General features: G+C 41.3%; 1 protein-coding gene across 1 annotated transcript in view; it reads right to left on the reverse strand.

Moving 5' to 3' along the window:
• The window catches only part of UBR5 (ubiquitin protein ligase E3 component n-recognin 5), a 3965620-nt gene that overhangs the window by 2944162 nt on the left and 995433 nt on the right, over positions 1-26025 (reverse strand). The window contains exon 16 of the mRNA XM_044065648.1: positions 22043-22227. Coding sequence (XP_043921583.1) covers positions 22043-22227 — 185 coding nt within the window. The remainder of the gene's footprint in view (positions 1-22042; positions 22228-26025) is intronic.

Genomic DNA, 26025 nt, shown 5'->3' on the forward strand with positions numbered 1-26025 from the left:
TCAGGCTCCTTGATTACTGGCCCAGAGAGGGGACGTTACAGATGCCATTCCACATTCTATCATTAATACACTAAACAAACTAAACGCAATTAAAAGTTATGTACTCAACATAATAGGCATTTTTGTTGTCCATTTTCTCCTCAATGAACGGGTTAAGGACCCAACTCAGCCGCATACTTTAGACTTTGGATCCAACTCTCGAGGCTCCTCTCTACCCATAATGCCCTACTCCAGTCTCAATACCTCAGATCGAGTTTGTTGCCATAAAATCTCCATAACTGAGACAAAGAAAAGGGACAGACTAAAAATTAAGGCTCAAACCCAGAACTTCTCAAGTTCCAATAAGTAATTAACAGGTTCCTCCATAAGGTTTTAGGAAGGGGGGTGTATGGGAGGAAGTTGAAGAAGAATGAAACTGGACAACATGGATGCCTAGTTATGGGGAGCACATAACTCTTAAATCTGATGATGTCCTTTTCATTCTTCCTCAACAACTGGGTCAGAGTCCCCAGTTAAATTAATCTTGGTTGGCCCTCATAGAAGGATACTCAAAGAACCACTGAGCCAAAGGCAGCTCTGCTTGTGGATATTAGATCCAATTTGTAATAAGTAAAGTTACGAGCACTGGATCCAAGTGGCTGCTGTGCAAATATCATCAATAGAAGCTCTTGACCAAAAGGCAGATGAATTGGTCATTGATCTAGTTGAGTGGTCTTTAGGCTGTCTTGGTACGGAAATGCTTTGTTAAGAACAGACATAAGAAATGCAATCAGTTATCCATTTAGCCAATGTAACTTTAGAAACTGGATAACCAAGTCAGACTGGATGAAAAAGATACAAACAGCTGACCTGATTTTTTAATCTTGTTTTGTTCTGTGTAAATAAAACCATAACTGCCTGTGCACATCCAAGAGATGCATCATATATTCTCCTTTGTTTGAAAAATTTGGAAAGAAAACTGGTAAATGAAAGGATTCATTAATGAAAGACTCAAAAGCCACTTTAGATTTAAAAAGAGAGAAAAGTTTGCTTGTAAAGCCACTCTGCTTCATAAAAAATAATGTAGGAAGTCTTAAAAGAAAGAGCCTGGAGTTCAGAAATTCTTTTTGCAGAAGTGATAGCTACTAAAAGGGCCATTTTCCATGACAGGAATTTTAAATAATTTTTTGCTGAAGGTTCAAAGGGTCTCCGAGTCAGACCTTGTGGCACCACAGTCAGATCGTTGGAAAGTGAATGATCCTTTATTGGAGGTCTAAGGAGAAATGTGCCTTTCAGAAAGGCGTTACATAACTTGAAAGAGGCCAAAGAACATTTTTTTTTTATCTCTTATATGAGAACTTGAATTTGCTGCCAATTGTAGTTTAATCGTAAAAAAAAAATGGTTCCTTCTCTGAAAAGTGTAGCCAGGAAATCAAGAACAGCAGAGACCGGGGTAGAAAAATGGTCAACATTATTTCACAATGCCAACAAGGAAATGTTTTTCCACTTGCTCTTGTAAACCTTCTTGGTGGAGTCTTTCTACAAGGATGAAAGAATGATATGTACTGGGGAAGACAGCCTGGGCTGTCTATTATTGGAACTGGAGAAACCATGCAGTTAGTTTGAGGGCTGGGATATTCAGAGGACTAATCTCTGAGGGGTGTGACAGAAGATCTGGAGTTGGGTCCAGTATCCAGGGAGGATAAAGAAGATGAGATGAAAGGAAGGGGAACCACACCTGCCGAGGCCAGTAGGGAGCAAGAATGATGACCAAGCTCTTCAACCGGATTGCTTTCTGAAGAAATTTGGGAATCAAAGGAAGAAGGAATAATTGTAAAGGAGACCAGCTGGCCAAACGTGGACTACAGCATCTCTCGGTGACCCCCCCCCCCCGGAAGAGGGATCAGGGCAAAATACCTGCTGCACTTATTGTTGTGAAGAGATGCAAAGAGGTCGCAGCAAGGATGGCCCCAATAGAAAATTTATCTGCCACTGAATGAGAGACCACTAGTGAGGCATCAGAATGGACCAGCTTAGTTTGTCCGCTACTATGTTGATTTTCCATGGAATGTTAGTTGCAACTAGAAAAAGGTTGGTAGAGATCGCTCACTGTCACACTCTCATTGCCTCTCTGCTGACAAGGTAAAATTGGGTTCACTATTGTTTGCTGATGTACCAGACTACAGACATGTTGTCGGTTTGAAATGCAATAGTCCCTAGAGGAAGAGCATCTTGAAATGTCTGCAATGCTAACAGGACTGCTTCTCATCTCCAGAACATTGATATGCAAATTGGTCTCTTGGGGAAACCACATGTCTTGGACCATTCTTCCCAAGTAATGCCACCACACACCCCATTCTTCCCAAGTAATGCCACCACACACCCCAACTGGGAGGCGTCTGTAGTCACTGTAGCCATTGAGGGTGAAAAAACAAAGGATCATCTTAGATAAAGGTCGCCTGACTGGATCCACCACTGACTATGACATTTACAAATTGGTATAAGCTTGACTGCAAAAGATAGATGTCAAAGAAAAGACGACTGAACAGATAGAGTCCATTAAAAACATGCATATAGTAATATGGTAAAGAAAAATCTTGGAACAACCACACACCAACGACAGTATGTTCAGGACGACCCCAATAAGTGCACTACTTCCTCAAAATATATAGATTTAATGTGGACACACAATAAAAACAGAGAACAAGGTACAAGCAGAAAAAGGTTAAGCGCTTCTGATGAAGCTCACATAGTGAGTGAAAGTGCTTAACCTTTTTCTACTTGTACCTTGTTCTCTGTTTTTATTGTGTGTCCACATTAAATCTATATATTTTGAGGAAGTAGTGCACTTATTGGGGTCGTCCTGAACATAATATGGTAAAGAAAGTAGGACTATTGCTGCTGCCATAGACTCCAGCACTTCAAGAATGCATAATGCTGGAGAAGATGAATAAGAAAGAAACTGATTAACCTGAGATTTGTGTGTCTATGTGATGAGTTGGTAAAGATGCAAATTGCACTGGTGTGTTCAGATGCATGACAAAACACTCTAGGCTCTGTACTTGGTGTAATTGATTGTTATTCCCAGTGAATGACAAATCTGGAGCAAATAGTCCCTTTACTGTTGAAGGAGATGTATGGGGGGGGGGGGTGAGGAGCCAGTCTTTCTAGATATGGAAACGCTAAGAATCCTATTAATCTCAAGTGAGCTGTCGCCACTTCCATACATCTGTGAAAACCTTGGGGGTTGTGGTGAGTCCAAAGTGCAGGGCTCTGAATTTGTATTGACTGGCTCTCAGCTGAAAGAGTAAATATATTTGGGAGCACCTGTTTATTTTGATGTGGTAGTAAGCATCTTGAAGATCTATACAACACATTCAATCATATTTGCAATGAAAAGGCAGAATGGACTGGACTGTAACCATTCAGAACTCTGACTTTTTTTGCGTACTGATTCAGTTTGCTTACATCCAAACTTGGCCTCGGGTCCTCTGTCTTTTTGAGCACTAAAAATAAATGTGAGAAACTTCTGAACCTTATTTGGACTGGTGGGACTTCCTGGATGACTCTCGTCTATCAGCTTTTGAATTTCTTGGGCCGCTGCCTTCTTCTGACTGGGTGGAATATCGGGAAGCTTTTTTCTTTTGCAGATTGGGGGTTGGGAAATGCTATGAAGTAACCTCTGGATATTACTTTTAGCACCCATGTGTCTTTTGTTACAGCAGCCCAGGCATCTGTGTGTAAGGACAATTGTCTTCCAACTGCCTCCAAAAGTGGGCAGTCAGATAGCACTTTAGGAGTGCTGACAGGGTCTATCCTGAAAAGAATCACAGAAACCCTGACTTTGTGGGCCTCCTCTGCCTCTGAGGCAATGTCTACAGTTAGAACTACCCCCTCTGCCGGAGTGGTCTCCGTGCAGATCTTGGAAAGGACCCAGAGATTTGCAAAACCACATTTTCTTACTGCCTATCAGATTTCCACTGAATGTTCGTTGAGGGGTAGAAAACTTGATTCCCACAGCAGACAGGGTCTTTCCTTTTTGTTCACTGCAGGTAAGAGCTTCTTTCATAGATGGACCAAACAAAGATGTTCCATTAAAGGGAGCAATGATGAAAGACATCTTGAAAGGCTTTGCAAAGTCACATCCAGGCATGTTTCCCTATAGCAATGCCTGAACCAGCCACTCGTGAGCAGTCTTCTGCTGCGAGAAAGATCAACCTCATGGACACATTGGAAATTGATAAATCAGTGGACAGCAGAGTAGATTAATTTTTGAAATCCTCTGTATACATGAACTCAAGAGAATTTGACAGTTCTTTGGTCAAATCCCTCTGCAGCCTTGTAAAATGTGTCAAAATAGTTGAGACCTCAAAGGCAAAGGTCACAGAAACAAAGACTTGCTTTCTGAATCTGTTCAGTGCCCAAGACACTATTTGGTGGGTAGACTATCAAGCTCTGTTATGCTACCCCTTTTCTAGTGGTCACCACCGCCATCACCATAGCACCTACTGGGACTCTTACTCCAGCGAGGTTTATCGTTAGGGGCAACCAAGAATTTGTCAGGTTGGTATGGTATAAGGCTCAATGGAATTCAGCTCCTTCCATGCCTAGCAAGAGGCTAAATCAATGAGCTCATCCACCAGGGGAGTTACCAAGACGTAGATAGGCCAGAACCAAAAGTTTCCAGAAATACTGACTCTTATGAAGAAGGATCATCAGAAGACCAACCACTTTTCTCTCTAAAGATCTCTAATATGTCTCCAAAGGAGACATCATCAGGTGGTGATCTGGGGGACCCTTCTTCCTTGAAATCAGTATCTTCAGTGAGAGATTCCAATGGGGAAGCTATGCAACTCATCTTGCACTTCCTCTTCCGATGGGCCTCCTTTGGAGGATGTTCAGGTACGGTATCAGAAGAGAGAAGTTCCTCTATGGGGACTGACTGGGAGCTAGCCGGAAATGGCTCCCGCTGTGGAGTAGGCCTGATAGACTCAGGGCTCCGAACTGAAAAGGGAATAGGAAGTGGATCCAAGGGATGAGACACCAGATCAAGAGAAAAAAGCCCTTTCCACAACTTTGAAGGCCAATGGACCCGGAGAAGCCTTGGCCACCCGCACTGGAGCCAAGACTTCCAGTACAGGCAGATCACAACTCTAACCGGATCCATGCCTGGAGGAAGGGAGCAGACCAGAGCTGTCCAGCGCCAAGGCTCCAAGGGGTAAGGAAGAATCCGATAACATCAGAGAAGATGCAGATCTCATGCAGCCAACATTTTGGCTCCAGGACCTGTTCTGATCGAAAGGAATAGAAACAGAACTAGTCAGGGATGCTGTTGGAGTAGAAGTGATTCTCTTCGGATCACACTCCAGACCTCACTGAGCTCTTGGATCCTGGGGCTCCAAAACTGCACAGCGGATTGGAGAAGGAGACCGTACTGTGTGAGTAGTGGCCTGAACACTCAGATTCAAAAGGGGACAGAGCAAAAATTACCCTCATTTGGATCTAAGCTCTGAGGAATTTTTGCATCATCCCATCAACATCTACTTTGGAAAGACTTCTGGAGGATGTGGTAGACTGGGGCCTAGAGTGCTTTTATAGAGTTTCCATAAAGGCGGAATGCAGCCCAGGGGAAACTGGGTCCAAAAAGAACTCAGAGGAGTGGGCTCTTGGATATACGACATACTAGATTTCGGACAGCAGACTTGGGATCCGAAACCTTAGCTGTGGGACTAGCTAAAATAATGATCAGATCCGAAGGTTTACAATCTGAAATATGTACCTTGGATCGGATATTTTAACCCACTTTCAGAGGCAGTTCTGAGGAGGTCACTGAACAAGCCCCACCCCCCATCCTTGGTTTACAGTCTACTCCCAACAATACCTCTATCTAATCTCTGTAAACCTAACTTCTCTGTGGAACCTCTCCTCCTCTGTGTGCACCTCCCTCCTTTTTCCACTAGGTGGCAGCATACTCCTGATAAAAAGAACAGCAATAATCCCTTCACGCTCTACTAACTTTCTCTGCCTAAAAAGTGTCTCTGCCCTACACTAAAGAATCAGTAATTTACCTCCCCACACTTCTATACATTCTTTTAGAGAGTTTTTCACTAACCAAACATAAAATTCTAGTTAACTGTAAAACAAAGTTTATAGCCATATACCTATATACCTGCACCCCTGCAGTAGTTCTTCTCCAGCCTCAGGTCACTGATTGTTTTTCGGGCCTTCCCACCTCCTTGGCTCTTCCCGCTCCGTTCGCCCTGTGGGCTCACTCCGCTCCCCTACCCTGCACCCAATTCCCACCCGCCCCCAGTGCTTCTACATTTATCCCCCTCCTACCAGTCCCTCCCTCTCCACCAACCAATCCTGATACACCTTTCCCCCTCCCCTTCCTCCACCCTACCTCTCACTACCACCCCCCCCACTCCTAATATCACACCACCCTCGTTTCTATCACTTCTGACTCCAACTACCATGCTCACTCCTCCTCCCAACGTCCTTCTCCTCTCATTCTTCCCCTTACTTCTATTATCTCTATACCAAATCACCTGCTACACTGATTTCCATTTACTCTCTCCTCCTTTTACTCCCCAGCACTACCTTACTTCCCACTACCACAACATCTCAGCTTCTTTAGTTCCCTCCTACCCTATCCTTCTCTTAAAAGTAAAGCTTTTTCCAATCTCAAATAATAACTTCAATCATAAACCAAATCACTACCAGCCTCTTCTATCAAAATACAAAACTAATAAGCATCCCCCCCATCCCACTTACCTTTACTTAGCCGGCGATATTCACCCCAATTCAGGTCATAACTTCTCTCCTATAAATCTCCCATGCACCAACAACAAATCCTCTAACAAAAACCTCAAGTTCCTCATCAACGCCCAAAGCTTAAAAAATAAATTAACCCTCTTCCATGCCTGGCTCAATCACAACTCTCCTGACATAGCAGCTATCTCTGAAACCTGGCCAAAACCTCACGTTAATGAGACTGAATTCCCACCTCTAGGATTTCATTCTCTCCAATCTGACCGACCTAACAGAAGAGGTGGTGGTGTTGGTCTAATCTACTCCAACCTTTTGTCCATTACTCCTTACCCTAACCCCATCCCTTCTTTCAACAACACTGAACTTGTAATTGGCATACTAAAAATAAACAGCCATAAAAGCATCTGCATTATTTGCCTCTATATTCCTCCTGGTAACAATACCAATACACTGGAAGTCATCCTCTCTTGGACTTCCTCCAATATTAAGCTAGAAACATTCATTTTGGGAGATGTAAATATTGAATGGGGAAAAATCATTAACCCTAATCCCACAATAACAATCAACCTATTCTACTTCACTCAGCTTACTAACTCCATTACTAGACCTAACAAAACTAATCCCCCAGCACCATACTTGACTGGATCCTAGTATCTGATCCAAAGTTATAAAATCTGGTGTCACTCCTGACCCATTAGGAGACCTCCTCTCTGCCTTCTCCATTCGAGCTACCACCTCCCCGCACTCTCATCACTGCATTCATACTCGTAACCTATCTAACTTTAACCCTACTTCTTTCTGTAACTCTCTTAAGCTAACTTGGACCCCCAAAAAACACTACCATTAGATGAAGCCGTTGACTATTTCAATTCAACATTCATAACTGTCCTTAACTCCCTAGCTCCTATAAGAACAAAAACAGTTAAAACAAAAACCACCCCTTGGCTCACCAATGATACAAAAAAGATTATGCTACAAAGGGATAAAACCGGGAAAGCCTACCTTAAACATAAGCAGCCTGAAATCTTCCTCAAGTATAAGCAGTTGAGAAACCTTGCCAAAAATCAAGTCATTAGAGATAAAAAGTCTTACTACATCAAACTACAAGAAAACCATGCAAGAAATCCCAAACAATTCTGGAATTCTATTAATTCCCTCCTTAGGCCAGGTACAAAAAACAACCCCTGTCCTGATACCAGCAAATCTGACCTTGAAATTGCCTCCCTATTCAATTCCTTCTTCACCTCTTCCATCGCTGAGCTAACCAAGACTTTCAACAACAATAACCCTCCTCCTCTCCCTGCTCAATCATCTGTTCCATTATCCCCCCCTCTTTCGAACTCAAACCTGTATCCACCAACCTAATAAAGAAACTTCTCTATAAACTAAACGCTTGCTCCAATGCCCCTGACAGCATTCCATCCTCCTCCCTAAAAATAGCTTCTGACGCTATTGCTCTACCTATCAGCATCCTAATTAATAGGTCTTTACTTGAATCCTATGTACCTAAACTATGGCGCACTTTCATTCTTCCTCTCTACAAGGGTGGCAAAAATTGTAATGTCTCCAATTTCCGCCCCATAGCTAGCCTCTCCCCTATCTCCAAAATCCTTAAAAAATGCATCCACCTGCAGCTCTTACCATTCCTTACCAAACACCAACTACTCTCTCCTACCCAACACGGCTTCCGCCCAAAACACAGTACTAACACCGCCCTTCTCTCCTTGCATGCGGTCAATTCAGCACGTGACTACGGTAATATAGTATTCTCTGTTCTACTAGACTTATCCAAAGCTTTTGACACCATCTCTCATTACCACCTTCTAAACCACCTCTCTAATCTCAACCTTTGCCAAAAAACTCTTTCCTGGTTCTCCAGCTACCTTTCAAACAGGTCTCAAGCTGTGAAATGGGGCCAAGCCATCTCTACTTTCCTTCCTACCCGTACTGGAGTACCCCAAGGTTCCATACTCGGCCCGTTACTATTCAATATCTTTATTAATGACTTCCACAAAGCCAATCCTAACACCAAAATTGTGCAGTATGCTGACGATTCCACTTTGATCTGCTGTGCCTCTAACCTAACAGAGCTCCAAGCCCTAACACAAAGTGCCTTCTCAACCACTGAAAACTGGATGCTCCAAAATCATCTCTCTCTAAATGCAAACAAAACTAAGATCCTCCTTTTCTCCCCCCCTAAATCCTCCTCTCTTGATAAAAACTCATTTCAAATGACCAGCCTTAACTCCACTATCGAGATCGTACCCTCCACCAAACTTCTTGGTGTTACAATTGATGACCAACTAAAATGTAATACTCATATCCAACTAAACATCAAAAAAACACACAAAACTTGCCTTACTGTACAGAAAACAACCACTTCCCTCTCTCCTCCCACCAGACTAACTCTTGCCTCTACCTACCTCCTTCCCTCCCTACTGTATGGTGCTCCCCTGCTCATTAATTTATCATCCACACTTGCCTCCAAAATGGAACAATGTTGCAACAAAATCTCCACATTTGACACAAATGCCAAATCCTCCTCTCATCACTGCACCTCCCTTCACTCTCTAAACTGGCTTGAACTCCCCACTCAACTTTACTTTCTCCAAATCACCACAACCCACAAATTTTTGTTCCATCCTACTAACTGCCCTGCTCTTTCCAATATTCTACAACCTTATAACCCCCTTAGATCACTTAGATCTTCTCACCAAAACCTGATCACTGTACAAAAACCCAAGCGCCCAGCAGGTCAGCTTCTCTTATCCTTTACCCTAGCTAAAAAATGGAATGCCCTGCCCTCCACAATAAGGACATGTACCAACCTTAACTTCAAAACCCAACTTCATTCCTACCTCTATCAAAACAAGAAATTCAACTGCACTTTTCAGCCCATACCTCTCAAGCTATCTTCCCCCTTCTCTCCAGGCTAACCTCTTTACCTTCCTAACCTCTTTTAAATATACTTAGCATAGGTAACTAAATAGTAAAATCTTGATTTTTATGCTATAAGCCTTTTTTTTCCTCCTGAACAAAACAGAAATTGTTAGTGTTTATTCTTTTTGTAGCAACCTATTTGTAATGCAAATTGTCTTTGAATTTTCATACAATTAAACTGTTTCCTATTGGAGCTTTTTTCCCAGGGCCTCCACTGAAAACGGGCCCCCAAGCCCAGTGGACCTCCCTGGTAATCGAACTGAAATAAAAAAAGTCAACGGGGAGTGCTTTCTATGCTCTGAAGTAGTTTTAGAAGATTTACTGGTGGTCTGGGACCTGTAGGAGAAGCAGCTGGAGGAGGAAGTAGACTCCACAATACAAGTTTGCTACGTCTACCAACTAACGCTCTTGTGTTAAAGGCAACACACATACAGAGCAGTTGGTGTTGAGATGAGCTGCTCTGTGACAATATACACACTCCTTGTGGGCATCCAAATTATGGATTTTGTGCCCACAAGAAGTGCATTTTTTACATCCTGTCGACTTGTCAGTCATGACAGTTGAAAACGGGTATGAAGAGACAGTAAAATTTTTTTTGGAAATATTTTAGAAGGAAAGGAAGAAGTAATTACCAGCAATGGTAATACATGAATTACCCTGCAACTCAGACTAGAAGACAAGAAGGGTACAGAAGAGAGACTATAAAAATATAGTAAAATCTCTAAAGCAGAAAGAAACCTGAAAGCTAAAAGGGAGGTTGCAGTAAAAAAAGAATGGAATTTAAGAAAATAAAGTTAACTTCACTTACAAAGCAACTTGACCAAAAATGCTCGAGGAAAGGACCCTACATCTGAGCACAACAGCAACAAATGAGATCTGGGGTATTGAGGATAGACTACAGAAAGTATGGATAAAGGGAGGAGCTTGTTGGATCCAAAGTCTGAAGTATGCAGCCAAGTTGGATTGGATCTGTAACCCATTTGTTCAGGATGAATAAAAAGGACAACATCAGATCCCCCTGTTATCCACGGCATAGCAAAGAGGTTCACAGACAGAAGCCCGTCTATTACTGTCTAAGGCACACTCCCAACCAAAACAGTAGTTACCTACAGTGTACCCCAGGAATATGTAATGGGTCTAAACTTCTTTGGTACCTTCATCTCTTATATGAAAGCTGACACAAAGGGCTGCTGTTTTACACAGTTTGCTGATGACTGCAAACAGGCAACTGTCAAATACCCTCAACTGATCCCCAAATATTTCAGGAGGGAGAGCCAAACATGCACTAAACTTTGGTACTTACACCATGGCCTCAAACGAAATGCCAAGAAAACAGCACTGTGTCCTTTGGCAAACCCAGGCACCTGTGCTATCACACTGGTAATACCCCCCCCCCTTAAAAACTGACTTGGTCATTAGGGACTTCGGTACTTTGGCAATAAACTACTCTCTGACCATCACATTACCACTGCTGTTAGGAAATCCTTTTATATAGCCAGACTAACCACAAAAAGTTTATCTTCTAAATCAAAGGACATCAAAATTCCTCCCTAATCAGGCCAGATATACAGTAAAATACACCTTTAGTATGTACTTATCTAAACATATGACCCAGCTCAAGAGACCGCAGCATTTCTTGGTTCTATAGTTATGTAGTAAGTGAAATACGGAAATGACTTCTTCTGGTTATCGCTGCCAAACTGTTAAAAAGTTCAAATTCAAACTGCTGCAAGTACAGTTGACCCACCACAAGGATACAAAACACGAAGTCCAATTTCATCCAAAACGAAGAAATTTATTGCCAAAATCCACAACACAAGCGCTTTCGCCTGGTCTTACCAGGCTTTATCAAGTGTAAAACATACTGAATACCTACACTCCATATAAAGTGCTTGAAAAAAGCCCATAGGTTGATTAGTTAATTGACATTCCATAATTCAATTAACCTTGCATTTAAATGCATTAAAATATATTTAAATAAATTCAAATAAAAATCAGTACAATTCATAAAAAATTGGTTTTAAAAATGCATAAGTGCATTTAAAATGAGAGGTTGAAAGCCCACAGTTAAATCATATTGATAAAATGCACCTTAAAAATTTATGAAGAACTTATTGAAAATACTTTGAGAGAAAATTTGGATCACAAGAGGGAGGTTTACCCTAACAATTTCTCTTCAAAGCTACAGGTGGTTGTTAATACCTTAAAAAAAGAAAGGATCAGGGTAATGAAACCCGACAAAGGAGGGGGGATTGTTTTAATGCATCAGGTGGATTATGAGAATTGTATTCATGAATTACTACAGAATGATAGTACCTACGAACTTATCTCCTTGAATGAACTAAATATTCCACTGGCTGACATAAAATACTGTTTATATGATTTATTGTTGCAAGGTGCCATTAATGAAAAAACCTACAACTATCTGCTGGTACCCAAACCAAAGACTCCCATCTTATTTGGTATACCGAAAGTCCACAAAGGAGTTGATCCCCTAAAATTTCGCCCTATTGTGGCAGGAGCAGGGAGTGTAACAGAACCCTTGAGTAAATACGTGGACTTTCATTTGAAAAACTATGTTACTAGTTTAACCTACGTATGCAAAGACTCTTGGGAATTTTTGGCCTGTTTGGACCAAAGCACTGACTATTCAAATCTACTGATGGTGACCATAGACATAGTTGAACTGTTTCCCAGCATTCCACACAGCATTGGTATGGAATGGTTTAGTGAAATGCTATGCAGGGAATCCAAATTAAACAATGCTTTGATCAGTTTAGTTGTAGAATTCATGACCATGGTTCTATCCAATAATTTTATTTACTTTAACGGCGAATTTTTTCGCCAAAAAAGTGGGGTTGCCATGGGGGCGCCTTGCGCTAGTGCATATGCTAATATAGTACTACACAAATGGGAGACGGAGTTTATACATGCAACCAGTTGGAAGAACTTCATTAAATTCTATAAAAGATATCTAGATGATATCTGCATTCTATGGGAGGGCTCAGAAGAAAAATTCCTCCTTTTTATGGGCTACTTGAATAACACGACTAGCTTTCTCAAATTCACTTATAACATCAGTAACATGAACCTGCATTATTTGGATGTTCATTTGGCAAAAAACATTAACAACACAGGTTTTTGTTCAAGGGTGCACAGAAAGAGTACACACTCTAATTCTTTCCTTCATTTCGACAGTGGGCACCCATTGCATGTCAAGAAAGGCATCATCAAGGGGCAACTAGTCAGAGCCTGCAGAATGTGTAGTACTACAGACTGGTTGCAGGAAGAAATAGAGTTTCTCAGGTCCTCATTTCTTGACAGGGGTTACCCACCCGGTTTGTTTCAAAGTATACTCAAAGAGATTCTGGCCAAGAGAGACAGGTGTTTTCCAGCACTATTAAACACAGGTTCACTATTTCACAGGCGCCATGATAATGAGCAGCAGAGCAACTCCAGGGGTTTTGTATACACCTATGCAGCTGACTCTGGGTTCATAGAGAGGACCATGAAGTTCTTTTGGCCAGTGGTCACTTTACATGAGGAATTTGGCTTTTTTCCTTCTAATATTTCTTTTATTAGAAAAAGGAACACAAATTTAAAGGGCATTTTTGAGCATAGTACAAGGTGTAATTCAGAACATCATAGTTGTCAGAAAAAGAAGGGAACATTCAAATGTGGTAGATGTCACCAATGCCCTTTCATTGCCAACACCCACAGGGTCCAAGTTCCAGCCCGTAGCATCACATTATCAGCTATTGATTACTACTCTTGCAACACGTCAGGAGTGGTATACCTAGGTTTCTGTGAGGTTTGTGCGGCTTTCTATGTAGGAAAGACTGAGAGGGCATTGAAACGTAGGATATATGAACACACCTACGACATCAAAAACAAGAAAGACACGAATGCTTTTGTCAGACATTCTGTGGTATGCCCTAACATGTCTATCCGGTTTTTTGTCCTTGAAAAAGTCATCCAAGATCAGAGGGGAGGAGATTGGGAAACTGAACTGGCTTCGAGGGAATTGTTCTGGCAATTAAGGTTGAATGCAACCAAAGCCCCAGGCTTAAATGACAGCATAAGTTTAGCAAGCATTCTAAAAGCCAGAAGCAACACCCTTTGATTTGTACAGGGATTTTTAGTGCTGGTATATGTCTCCTCCCTTTACATTCTTTGAAAATTGCCTTTCATTTCCTCTCACCCCCCCCCACACACACACACACACACACACACTATTGTCAAGATTCAATGGCATTGTGACTTCATTTGGTGGTTTGCATTGCTATTTTTTTCATGTTCACAGCCTCATCAAAGGTACATCTGTGCTGGGTTTGAGACAAGGTGGCTTTGGTCAGTTTCACTTTTGTAATTTAACATTTTCATCTTCAAGTAGCTGGGACAATGCTACATAACAATTGAATTTAGTATTGAGTTCATTTGCATTATAAACAGTACAATGAAGGTGAACTTCTGCCACGCCTGCATCTGACATTTCTCTAACATTGTTTCTATCACAATGCTGTGTATACTTTTAAACATATGTTTTAGCGTTTAACCCTTTTGCATTTTATCAATATGATTTAACTGTGGGCTTTCAACCTCTCATTTTAAATGCACTTATGCATTTTAAAACCAATTTTTTATGAATTGTACTGATTTTTATTTGAATTTATTTAAATATATTTTAATGCATTTAAATGCAAGGTTAATTGAATTATGGAATGTCAATTAACTAATCAACCTATGGGCTTTTTTCAAGCACTTTATATGGAGTGTAGGTATTCAGTATGTTTTACACTTGATAAAGCCTGGTAAGACCAGGCGAAAGCGCTTGTGTTGTGGATTTTGGCAATAAATTTCTTCGTTTTGGATGAAATTGGACTTCGTGTTTTGTATCCTTGTGGTGGGTCAACTGTACTTGCAGCAGTTTGAATTTGAACTTTTTAACAGTTTGGCAGCGATAACCAGAAGAAGTCATTTCCGTATTTCACTTACTGGTTTTTGTGTTTTGGGTACGCTTTCTATAGTTATGTAAAGAATCTCCATGGCAATTTCTTGGTAAAGAATCTCCACGGCAATACCCAGATTTGCTCTGAGCTACTGCACAATGGTACCTCCTATACCGAGCCAACAGATATTGCCAATATACTGCTCAACTGATTCAATGCCAACTTTACCCCCCCCCCCGGGCCAGTCGATTGCCAGGTACCCAGCATTACTGCTGCACAGGTTAAAACAGCACTGTCCAAGGCCAAGAATACAGATTCTATGGGACCTGACAATATCCCTGGCTGTGTTCGACATGAACTAAGAGTGAACTGGCACCTCACCTGTGTGCCCTATTCAATCACAGCCTCACCTCAGGCTTTGTCCCTACCAAATTGGGCACCGCTACAGTCATCCCTCTCCACAAAGGAGGAGTGACTACAGACCTTGGGAACTGTTGTTCCATTAGCCTGACGAGTCTGATATGCTAAGCTATGGAATGCATCATCATGGACCTAATAAACAAGGATATAGGGAATCTCCAAACTCTGGATCCCACACAGTTTGGTTTTGTGAAGGGTCTATTCATGCCTGCTCAACTTGGTCAACTTATTTTGAGTCAGTCACCAGAGCTGTGCATAAAGGCAAGGTGGTTCATACAGCCTACCTTGATCTGGCCAAGGCCTTTGACACCATTCCCCACTCAGGAATCATAGGAAAAACTCAGTAAGGTAGGCATCAACCCCTATATCACTAGGTGGGTTGCAAACTGGCTCACAGGTAGAACCCACAGTGTGAAAGTAGCTGACTCCAAGTCAGACTGCCAACCAGTTACAAGTGGAGCCCCACAGGATTTGGGGTCCTGGGTCCTCTCCTGTTTGGCATCTACTTCTCTGAAGTCTAGGCCAACGGGCCTCCCTGAGACCAACAACTGGTGTCAGAACCATGGCCTTAAGCTCAATGCCAAAAAATGTGTCATCCCCTTTGGAAAAAAAAACAGTTCCATGAATTACCACATCGATGGTAGTTCATTGAACAAAGAAGGTGTTACAAGAGATCTGGGAACACAGGTTGACAGCAACCTCTCTTTTGACCACCACACTGCCACTGTGTCAGAAAGTCCTTCTATGTGGCACATCTCATTACTAAGGGTTTTGCATCCAGGAAGAAAGAGGTCATTGTCTCCCTCTACTCTTCCCTCATTAGGCCCCATCACTGAGTACAATGCCCCATTTGGCATGCACCTCACTAGACACCTGCAACAACTGGAGAGGCTGCAAAAGTACCTCATAAAGAGGATCCTAGGCCTTAAACATTTGTCCTATATGGACAGACTCAAAAAACTCCAACTATTCTCTGTCTCATATCGCCTACTTAGAGGCGATCTCTGCTTGACTTACAAAGCCATGACTGACCCAGCTCTGTTAGAAATGCTACATCTAAAGAAACCCCAATCCCTCTACACCACATGCTCCAGAGACCTCAACCTCATTACCACAATCAACAGAACATGCTGGAAGGACAAGTTCATAACTCAGAGACTCTCCATGCTATGGAACAGACTTCCCATACATGTCAAGCAGAGCATCTCACTGGCCCTCTTCAAGAGAAATCTTGATGAGTGGATGGGAAATAGAAAATTCACCCCAGGGATCACTCCAGTGGCTTTACCCGGACAAAGGCACCGGGAACTTAGGTCAGGTGGCACGATGCCAGGGTAATCCTATGGGTTAGGCTTGTAAAGGCTCCAGGGCCATAAGCCTAGTACACACCTATGAACCTATTTTCTTAGTAAGACACTCAAAGGTATGACCACCTTAAGCTACCCTGACCACCTTAATGTACTTACTTTTTTCCAAGTCCTATCAACTTCTGCAAAAGGACATCAGCCTAGCTTACTCAGCCTCAAAGGATCTGGTCCTATGCAACCTTTGTCACATCCAAAAAACTCCCAGTCGAGATTTGAATTTCCTGCTCAATACAAATAGGGCCTGTTGCTGCATCATAACTATCACATTGTCCCTTTTTCAAGAACAACCTGGACGAGTGGATGGGCAATTATAAATACAACCTCAGTCTGGTCCCGCAAGCCCTTAAGGAAAGGGGGAATAACTAGTTCCAAAGTAATTTATCCTAATAATGGCCTGGTATTAATCCATGTCTTGGTAAATTCAATGTGGGATTGTGTGGCCAAGATCAACAGCCTAGTATTAACCTATGAATCTACTACACATGGCAGCAAGTCCTGATGAAATGAACTGCATTTAGTTTGTTTTTGGTTCTGTACATCAAAAAATATATAGTCACAGTTTTCATTGGGAAGAGTTACTGGTTTAAGGCCTTTTGTTTACTTCAAGATTTTTGAAACCTTTGTAGTAAAAAGACAGCAACTAGTTTTAACCTGAGTAACTGTTAAGAGCGAACTGGAAGTTTAGCTGAAGCCAAAAGGAGAAAGGAGAAAGAAGAAAGACATTTAATCATTTTTTTGGATACTGGTTTCCATTTTTTTTTTCTTTTTAGCAAAAGAAATAGAGTTGTTTTTTCTCAGATGCTTGATTCAATGGAAACAGCATCAAATTTATCTGCGAACATCCAGGTAAAGGATTCTTTTATCCTTAAGCAGAGTTATAGAAGATGCTGGCAACCGGATAGTTTGACTAAGGGCTAACTCTGTGACAACTTTAGGTAAGGTATGAAGGACTGATTTAGTCAGAGCTACCCTCCAGAACAGAGGCAGCAGAAGCCCCATGGTAGAGCGGAATAAAGCCCATGCTGCACCGTACATAACTTTGGTTCAATTATGAGCAAAGACACTGAACAGGCAACAGGGGGAAGACAGGAGTGAGCTACCAAAGTTAACTCACCCATCCGGGGGTGGGGAGGGTGCAGGCTAGGTCCACTAAGACAAGCAGTGTTCAATTCTGGCCAGCTCAGAGCTGCACAACCTTTGAATCACTTAGTCAGGAGACTGTGCATGTGCAGAAATGGCATGCTTCCATTGACAGCAGCAACTGTGGAGATGGCAAGGCAGCCTCAAGGTGGATGGAGTTAGGGCATACAGGCTAGCAACACTATGACACTGCATAAATGCCATCAATCTCCTCACCAGCAACAGAAGTAGGTCAGGTTGAGCCTAGTGTGGCAAAGGCAGGTCTGGTAGACCCAGGTAATTAGGACAGCAGATGGTGGCAGCTGGTAAGCTGTGAGGATGGGAAGGAGACTGATATACTGTCTGGCAATTAGCAAAGAGGATAAAGACTATGAGCAGTAACAAGCTACTTCCTGTGGTACAGAGTTTGATTCCCTCATCCTTGAGACGCCCAGGTCTGCAATGGTGCTCAGGGATGCAACTTTCTTTGGTATTTGGCCCTTCTCCCACTAGGTTATTTACTTTTTTCATGTTTTGATGAAAGGGGTCATAATGTGCTAAAGTAATTTCCGTTATTTGGGAGAAGGAGACAGATGAAACTCCTAAACAGACTTGATCTGTTTTCCCTTTTTACCCAGTCTTTCAAACCCTTTCTGCTGGGGGTTCAAAGAGAAATTTATTTTCCAAGGAGACATCTAGGAGTTTCACTTTAATCTGGCTGAAAGGGTCTGAGTCCTTAGCCAAGCATGTTGATGCATTATGTATTCTGTGACAGCCACCCTGCATGATCTATCCAATGAATCATAGCCAATTTTAATGCGTGTCTGGATATCTGGAGGGTAACACTACACAGTTCCTGGATATCCTTCTGGAAGTTTTTATTCTGTATCCCCTTTGCCTTGGATTTAACTTGTTCCTTTAATGTCAAGGAATTTGAGAATATGGAAAGTACAGCTATGTAAAAAAAAAAAAAAATTATATCAGTAGATGTCCTATTCATCATTATTGTAGTACTCCTTACTATAGGATATCCTGCCAAGGGCAGCCATACATCGGGCCAGCATAACAAAGCCTGGACCCTTCCATGAGCCATACATCAGATGCATGTCCTATGTCTGAAGCACGGAATGCATAGGAGAAATATGAGTGCAAAACCCTCAGAACTGAAATGCCCCAGAAGAACAGGAGCAACAGAGAAGGAATAAAAGAACATGGTGCATGAACACCCAGTAGAAAAGAAAAAAGTCACCTCGGCCAGGAAATGGGGGAAAAAAAGTGTGTGGTGGGGGAGGGTGGAATAATGTAGTGATAAAGTAAGATATCTACTGTTATGCTAAGTTTTTATACAGCTGTATTATGTCCATCCATGAATGGGAGAAGGAGGAAGGGAACTGAGGAACCCTCCAAAAAATGAGGAGGATGGGCCTAACAAAACCTGTCCTGGCTTTTGAAAACACATCCAACTAGTAGTACTTAGTAAAAGTATGCAAAGAAGACCAAGCAGCATCTTCTAGAATGGATCTAACATTGAAACTCTTAAAGCTTACGAAGAGGCTGCTACTGTAGAAGAATACGCTTGAAAAGAAGTAAGTAGTAGTTTCCTATGAAAACAGTAACAAAGGAAATGGCTTTAGAAATTCAAGAAGAAATTGGGTTTGTTTTTTGCAAACTACCAAACACAATTTCTTGTCTAGAAAAGAAAGAAAAAGTTGCTGAAATTTCTAATATTCTAAGTCTTATCTAGGTAGTATGAGTGATTGCTTTATAGAAATGCAAACTTTCTTACTCCATCTTCAAGACAAACTCTCGCCACTACCTTCCTTCTCCCTTCTCTACTGTATGGTGCTCCTCTTCTATCCAATCTCTCCACTTCTATCTCCTCAAAACTTGAAAGTTGCTACTACAAAATTGCCAAATTCGCTACTAACTCCGCTCATTCTACACACCATTGCATCTGCCTCCGTAGTCTACAATGGCTAGAACTCCCTAATCAACTCAATTTCCTCCAACTTACTACTGCACACAAACTAATTTTTAAACCCACTGCTTGCCCAGCATTATCTAATATCTTAACCATATACACTCCTCCAAGGCCCCTAAGATCTAGCCACCAAAATCTTATTTCAGTATACAAACCCAAATGACCCCCTGGACAACTCCTACTTTCCTATACTACAGCAAAAAATGGAACTCACTTCCTTCCCTTCTAAGAGTCACTACAAACTATGAACACTTCAAATCTCTTCTCCATTCTCACCTCTCCCAAAATTGAAAATGTAATCGTATACTTCCTACCTAGATCTCAATATATCCTAGTCCCCCCCCCCCCTGGTTCCCCTTTCCTTCAAGTGCTCTCATCCCACTGCCCACTTGTATGCTTACTCTCACTTTGAAATCTTTTGCCTTTTATATAAGGTGTTCTTCTGTACTCAATCACAAAATGAACATTAGTTTATCTGTTCTCTTTCTATCCTCTTCTGGACACCTCTTCTCCTTCAATTTATTTGCTTCTCCTTCACTTCTCCCATGCTTCTCTGCTCTTGCATTCAAACTCTATCCATAATTTCCTTTTTTCTTTCTTACTCTACTAACATTACAGTTGCATTAATATATCATTTTCTTATGTATACTGCCCAATGTACTTCATTCTTTTTGGAGATTGTTAAAGTACTACGCTATTAGAACAGAGAGTGTTTTTGTGAGTAATGTATTAGTTTAGAGCTTTTCTGCTGTGTTTTTGTGTATATGTAATGTAATGTATGTAATGTATTATCATGGAGCTTTTCTCCCCGGGCCTCCACTGAAAACGGGCTTTCGGGCCTAGTGGACTTCCCCGGTTATCAAACTGGAAATAAATAAATAAATAAATAAATCCATGCAAATCCAAAAACAAAGAATTGCCTTTATTTTGCAGAAAAGGAGGAGGGAAGATGAATAGTCTGATTCAAAGAGAAATCACTGACCAAGGGCTGGTTTTAAGAGACAACGTATCTCTGTGAAAAATTCAAAAAGGAGCATCAATCAATACAGATGGACCCTGAAGCAAGGCAAGAATATGTTAACAGATCATCTTTCCAAAACACACTATATGTCTTCTTTCAACACTGAGCATAAGCATTTTTTTAATGACAGCATTCACAGATCAAACCGCATACACCATGTAGAAAACTGGGAATCAGGAAGCAAATATTTAAGCCAGGAAGAGGGATGTCAACATAACCAGAGCAAATGCAGACTACTGAAATTTTAAAAGCATGAACAGAAAAGTAAGCAGGTAGACCAATATATGATCTTCTTCTAGAGGCTCTTCTCAAAGGAAGATCATGCACTCTTTAGGGAACTCATTGCATATGAATGTTTAGTTACAGTGAAAACCGAAAAGAAAACAACTGTTCACAAAACTAGTGAGCTGCCTACCAGTAAACTGTTAGTACTCTAGATCCTGCTTTAGACTAGGCCTAAATTAGTGCACAAGTAGCCAAGGAAATGGGCATAATTTTATTATATTGACCTCCCACCTGAGCTGCTTTGAGAAACAGTTATGTCGACTACATGACTTTCAGAATGAGGCACTTGTTCTTTCAGCCATGCATCTCTTACCAATCAGATGAGGAAACTATTTTATTTGTTTGGGGGTAGTTAAGAAGGGGAAGGTGCCAGTCCCATTACAAATTAAATTATTGGAAATAAATTCTGTAGAAATAAATGTCAAAGTAATATGCAACATGAACTTCTTAATTTACTTGATTGGGGGGGGCAGAATAAGTAAAGTTGTTGTTGCTGTGTCTTTTGGCTTTTCCCGGTTAGGGGTCGCCACAGCGGAACTCCGGTCCACTAATGATTTGCAGCAGATTTTTATGTGCCGAGATGCCGGCCCTGACGCATAACCTTCAACAAAGGTACGCCCATTCACGCAAGTCTCCACACAGAAGACGCTCTAGCTGAGAATCGAACAGGACAACGTCTTACTGTGAGCGACAACGCTACCGCAGCACCACCACCGCAGTATAGAAAAAGTAAGTAAAGTAATGCTGGAAAATAGCGAGTATTCCACAGACCAATATTCCTACATTTTTTTTTGGGGGGGGGGGACTGCTAAATCTAGTTTCCACCAACACTTCTATCTGGATGCCCATTATTATCACTACTGCATAGACCACTTCACAAATGTGAGCATTACTGTATCATCTTAATATCAAGCATACTGTATGACGAGAATAAAATAAATTAAAATGCTCAGCCACATACAAAACACAGCTGGCTCGGCTCTTCTGTCATCTGTCTTACTCCTTATGCTAGTCAGCAAGATGGTTCAAGTCAACAAACCACCACCAGGCTGCCTTACCTACTAACAGTCACCCAGACACAAGAAAGAAGAAACAGGCCACTGTCAAAAAGGAGCTAAAGCAAAGTCACTATCATGGGCCAAAGCTGAAATAGCCACCTTTCCAGAAAGATAAAGAAAACCAAACAAACATAGGTTAGAAAAGCACTTACTTGATTTCAGTAGTTTTGCTGGTCTTTTCCAAAATTTTTAAGCTTTCTGGTGAGCGAAGTTGAAACCTGCAACTGTCATTCATATTCCACACAGACTCCAACAACACTCCAACTTTTGGAATTCCAGCACTGACTGAGAATGCCACAGCCCCAGCATGATACAAGGGATTATTTCTCAAACACACCTGAAAGAAAAGTTAACATTTTACACATCTTTTTAATAAGACATCATAGGCATGGAAACAAGTGTTGCATCCTTTGAAAGTAATTTTCAACACAAAGCCCAAATGCTACTTCATGATGCACACCAAGAAACAGATAAAAAAACAAGTCAAACTTCATGACCGAGTACATAAACACTATTAAAAGCATGCTACTAAAAACTGGCATGTTTTACTTTTCCAAACTATACAAGTATAACAAACCCAGGTGAGAATATAGTGCTAAACAAATATAAATAAACTATGGATAAAAAGACATTGACACCATTAAACAAACATACCTTGCTGCTAGTCATTCTCTACAGACATGTAACACCAATATATTATGTTGACAAATTCAAGCAAAGTGATTCAAGCGAATCAAAACCAAACAGCCACAAAAGCCAAATAAAAGTTTACAGATGCACTTTTATTTCACAACAGAAACAAAAAGACAACAGAATCATACTTGTCAGTCTCCATCAAAATGATTCTCACATGGCAATTATTTAGCCACTATTTACCTCAACAACTTGCAGCAGTTCAACAGGAAGCATGAAGAGTGTTAGAAAGTAACACCACAGAGAAGTGATGTTTTACAACAGTGAAACTGTCAACATCCAGATGCATAAAGTGGCAATGCAAAAATAATCCAATACTGCTCTCCAAGTAATGGGATCTACATTTTTCACGAAGACTAACTTGTCCAGCATAACCATAAGTCCACAATTATGTTTTACAACTTTCAGCGGTAATGTGTGATCGCAGTTGATGAAAATACTGTTTTCATCCTTGCAACGCATTTCTTCCCCACAGATGTGAGACACTGGAGTTAGCATGTTTTACAAGGGGGTGTGAGGGAATCTTGCACACTCCTGTGAAAAATGGTGATACAGGTATTTTGCTAGCATGGCTGTTAAGTTAACTGTTAATTCTTTAAGCTTGAGACTGCAGTCAGAGGATTGTACGTTAATTTTCTGCAATGGATTTTCTAATTAACAATGGGTACATATAGTAAAACTCCATGAGACAATCACAGTACCAACAATTTTCTGACAGAGTCCTGCAGCAGTCAAACAAAAGTGCTGCCCTAAAACCCTCTATTCATCACCTATATGTTTCCTTGAGCAGTATTTGTCCATCTCACGATGGAATGAACAGCCGTTGTACTGTCAGTGAGTTATGTTGCTACAATAACTGGTAACCTGGTGCAGATGTTTACGACTGTGTTCCTAAAGCTACATCTTACACTAGCCCTGGGTTTGAGTCTCACTGCCTCTATTTTCCTACTCTGAGACTCTGAACAAGCCATTTACCCAGATACTGCTCACAGGCACTCGGAGCATAAAGAATATGCTGGCCAAGTGTTTAAAGTGGGCTTTCCTCTTTTTTTTAAAAAATACTGGTAAAGTACAATGCAATGCACACAAAAGAAAAGTTAAGTCTATACTGTACCTTACTCAATTCCATCAAAAAGAATTAAAAATTGGGACTAAAACATAACTCTCAAAGATAGACTACTTGTGCAAAAACTTAGCTCAATGATAGATGTCCTTTTCTTCTCTATTGCAATGTTCTTTACATGGGGGAGTTGTCTGCCTAGGGGACCAGACGTCAGCCAGTATACCAAAGTCTTTTCCTACCATGAGGTGTGCTGTACATCTGATATAGGTTGTAATCAATGTAGGCCATAAAAGTGACATACGTGTGCACCATCCTCAGAACTGAAGCCCAAGGCAGAGAGACAGTCCAAAGGATACAGAGTCAGTACGTCCAAGAGCAAAAGGAAGTGGGGAAGGAGGTGCAGAGAGAAGGAACTCTATTGTTATGGTAAGCTCTTAGACAACTATTCTATGTTCTTCTATTAATCTGCTACGGTATTCTTTACATGAGGGGGAATACCGAAGCTCATGTAGAAATGGAGGTGGAGGCAGCGGAAGAATTTTCTTGGAAACCATAAAGAATGACCCTGGCAAATCCTGCCCTAAATCTAGAGACAGAATCCAGTTTGTAGTGTTTGGTGAAAGTGTGGACTGAGGTCCAAGTTGCTGCTTGTAAAATGGAGAGGGTGGCTAGTCCCTCTCCCTCGAGGAAAGTCCCTCAGGAGGACACTGCTCTTGTATAATGAGCCTTGATCGAGCAGGGAAGGGATTTTCCATGGTAGGCATAGCAGATTGAGATGGCTTTAAAAATCCAGCTGGAGGCGGTATGTTTGGATACAGGCAATTTCAGAGCCCTAGGGCGAAAAGACACAAACAGTTGGTCTGATTTTCTAAAAGGTTTAGTTTTGTGAAGGTAAAACCTGAATTGTCTGTGCACATCAAGTGTGTCTAGGATCCTTTCACTATTGTTTTGGGAGGGGGGAAAAGTTGTTAACCGAATGGCCTGGTTTAAGGACAACTCATTTACTTCTTTTGGAATGAAAGAAGGGTTAGTGCAAAGGAAACCCTGTCTTTGTGGAATGCCACGAAGGGTGAAAGGCCATCAGAGCCTGGAGCTCGGTGACCCATCCAGCAGAGGTTACGGCCACCAGGAGAATGGTTTTCCAGGTGTAGTGTTTGAGGGAGCTAAAGGAGGCTAGGCTGAAAAGCACTAGGGTCAGTTTCTCTACCACAAAGAGAAGATCGAATAGTTTTTATGGTCATTCTGGGGCTTGTGACAAAAAAGACACAGAGTGGCTGTCCTTGTGTGGAGTCTGCCTTCTACACTCATTTCCCCTTCTTGGATGACATTAATGCTCAGACAAGAAAAAAAAAATAGCAAAAGACAGAAAGTTCCCCAATGGGTCACTTATCTTAATTGAAGAAAACTATTCTGGCAGCAGAGCGATCTTTGGGACTGGTGAGATGACTGGCGGCAAACAAGTTCTGAGGATGGTGCACGTGTACGTCACTTTTATGCCCTACGTCATACGTACTGTGCACCTCATGGTAGTAAAAGACTTTGATATAATGGCTGACAGGTAGTCTGGGCAGGCAACTTCACCATGTAAAGAATACTGCAACACATGAATAGAAGGACATCTACTGATATAGTGATCAACTTTCACAAGTGTTCTACCATTCTTTGAGATCTTGTAGTGGTGTAACAAATGAGAGGGAATAGTATTGCTATCTGGAGCTTTTGCATAAAACAAAAATAGTTAAAGGTCAGCTGGTCCAAAGATTTTTTTTATGGCTGTGACCTCAATCCCAAAAGGTGGGGCAAAATTAGGTATGTTAATCATACAGAATTCAAAACACAGAGGAAGATGTAGTACACAAGCATGATACCAACAAATTTAGAAACTCTGAGAAAAAGTGGTTATGTGGTACTTGGGGGAGGGGGATTCTTCCACTTCAAGATGCAGATATCAAGAGTTCACTATTTTGAGGAAGATAAGCAAGAATTACCTTTTTTATTATTATTTAAATAAATGCCAATTTCTCCACTTCTTTTCATAACAGCATCAACCACAGAGTTACTAATTGACATTCACAAATGACCTAAGACATTCTTGGAAAAAGCAACATTTGCTGCAAATGGCACAGCAACCTTTGAAGATAATGTCAAAGTTCAGGTATATGCATAACAACTATAGAAACTGCACTACGCTAGCCATTTAGATAAGTTCTGTTCTCTAACAGACTGATCTTGCCTAATTTGGAAAATGTATATCAATGTTGTCCAAGAAAAGCCCTGTTTGGAACATACACACTAGGAGTCAAGTGGACTGGTTTGTTAATTGACTAAGGCCTTCTGTTCTGGCTAACATGACACCCTAGAAGTCTCCTAAGACCTTTT

The sequence above is a fragment of the Protopterus annectens genome, chromosome 3.part0, assembly GCF_019279795.1.
Source record: "Protopterus annectens isolate FY-2018-M chromosome 3.part0, PAN1.0, whole genome shotgun sequence".
Lineage (NCBI taxonomy): Eukaryota > Metazoa > Chordata > Ceratodontiformes > Protopteridae > Protopterus > Protopterus annectens.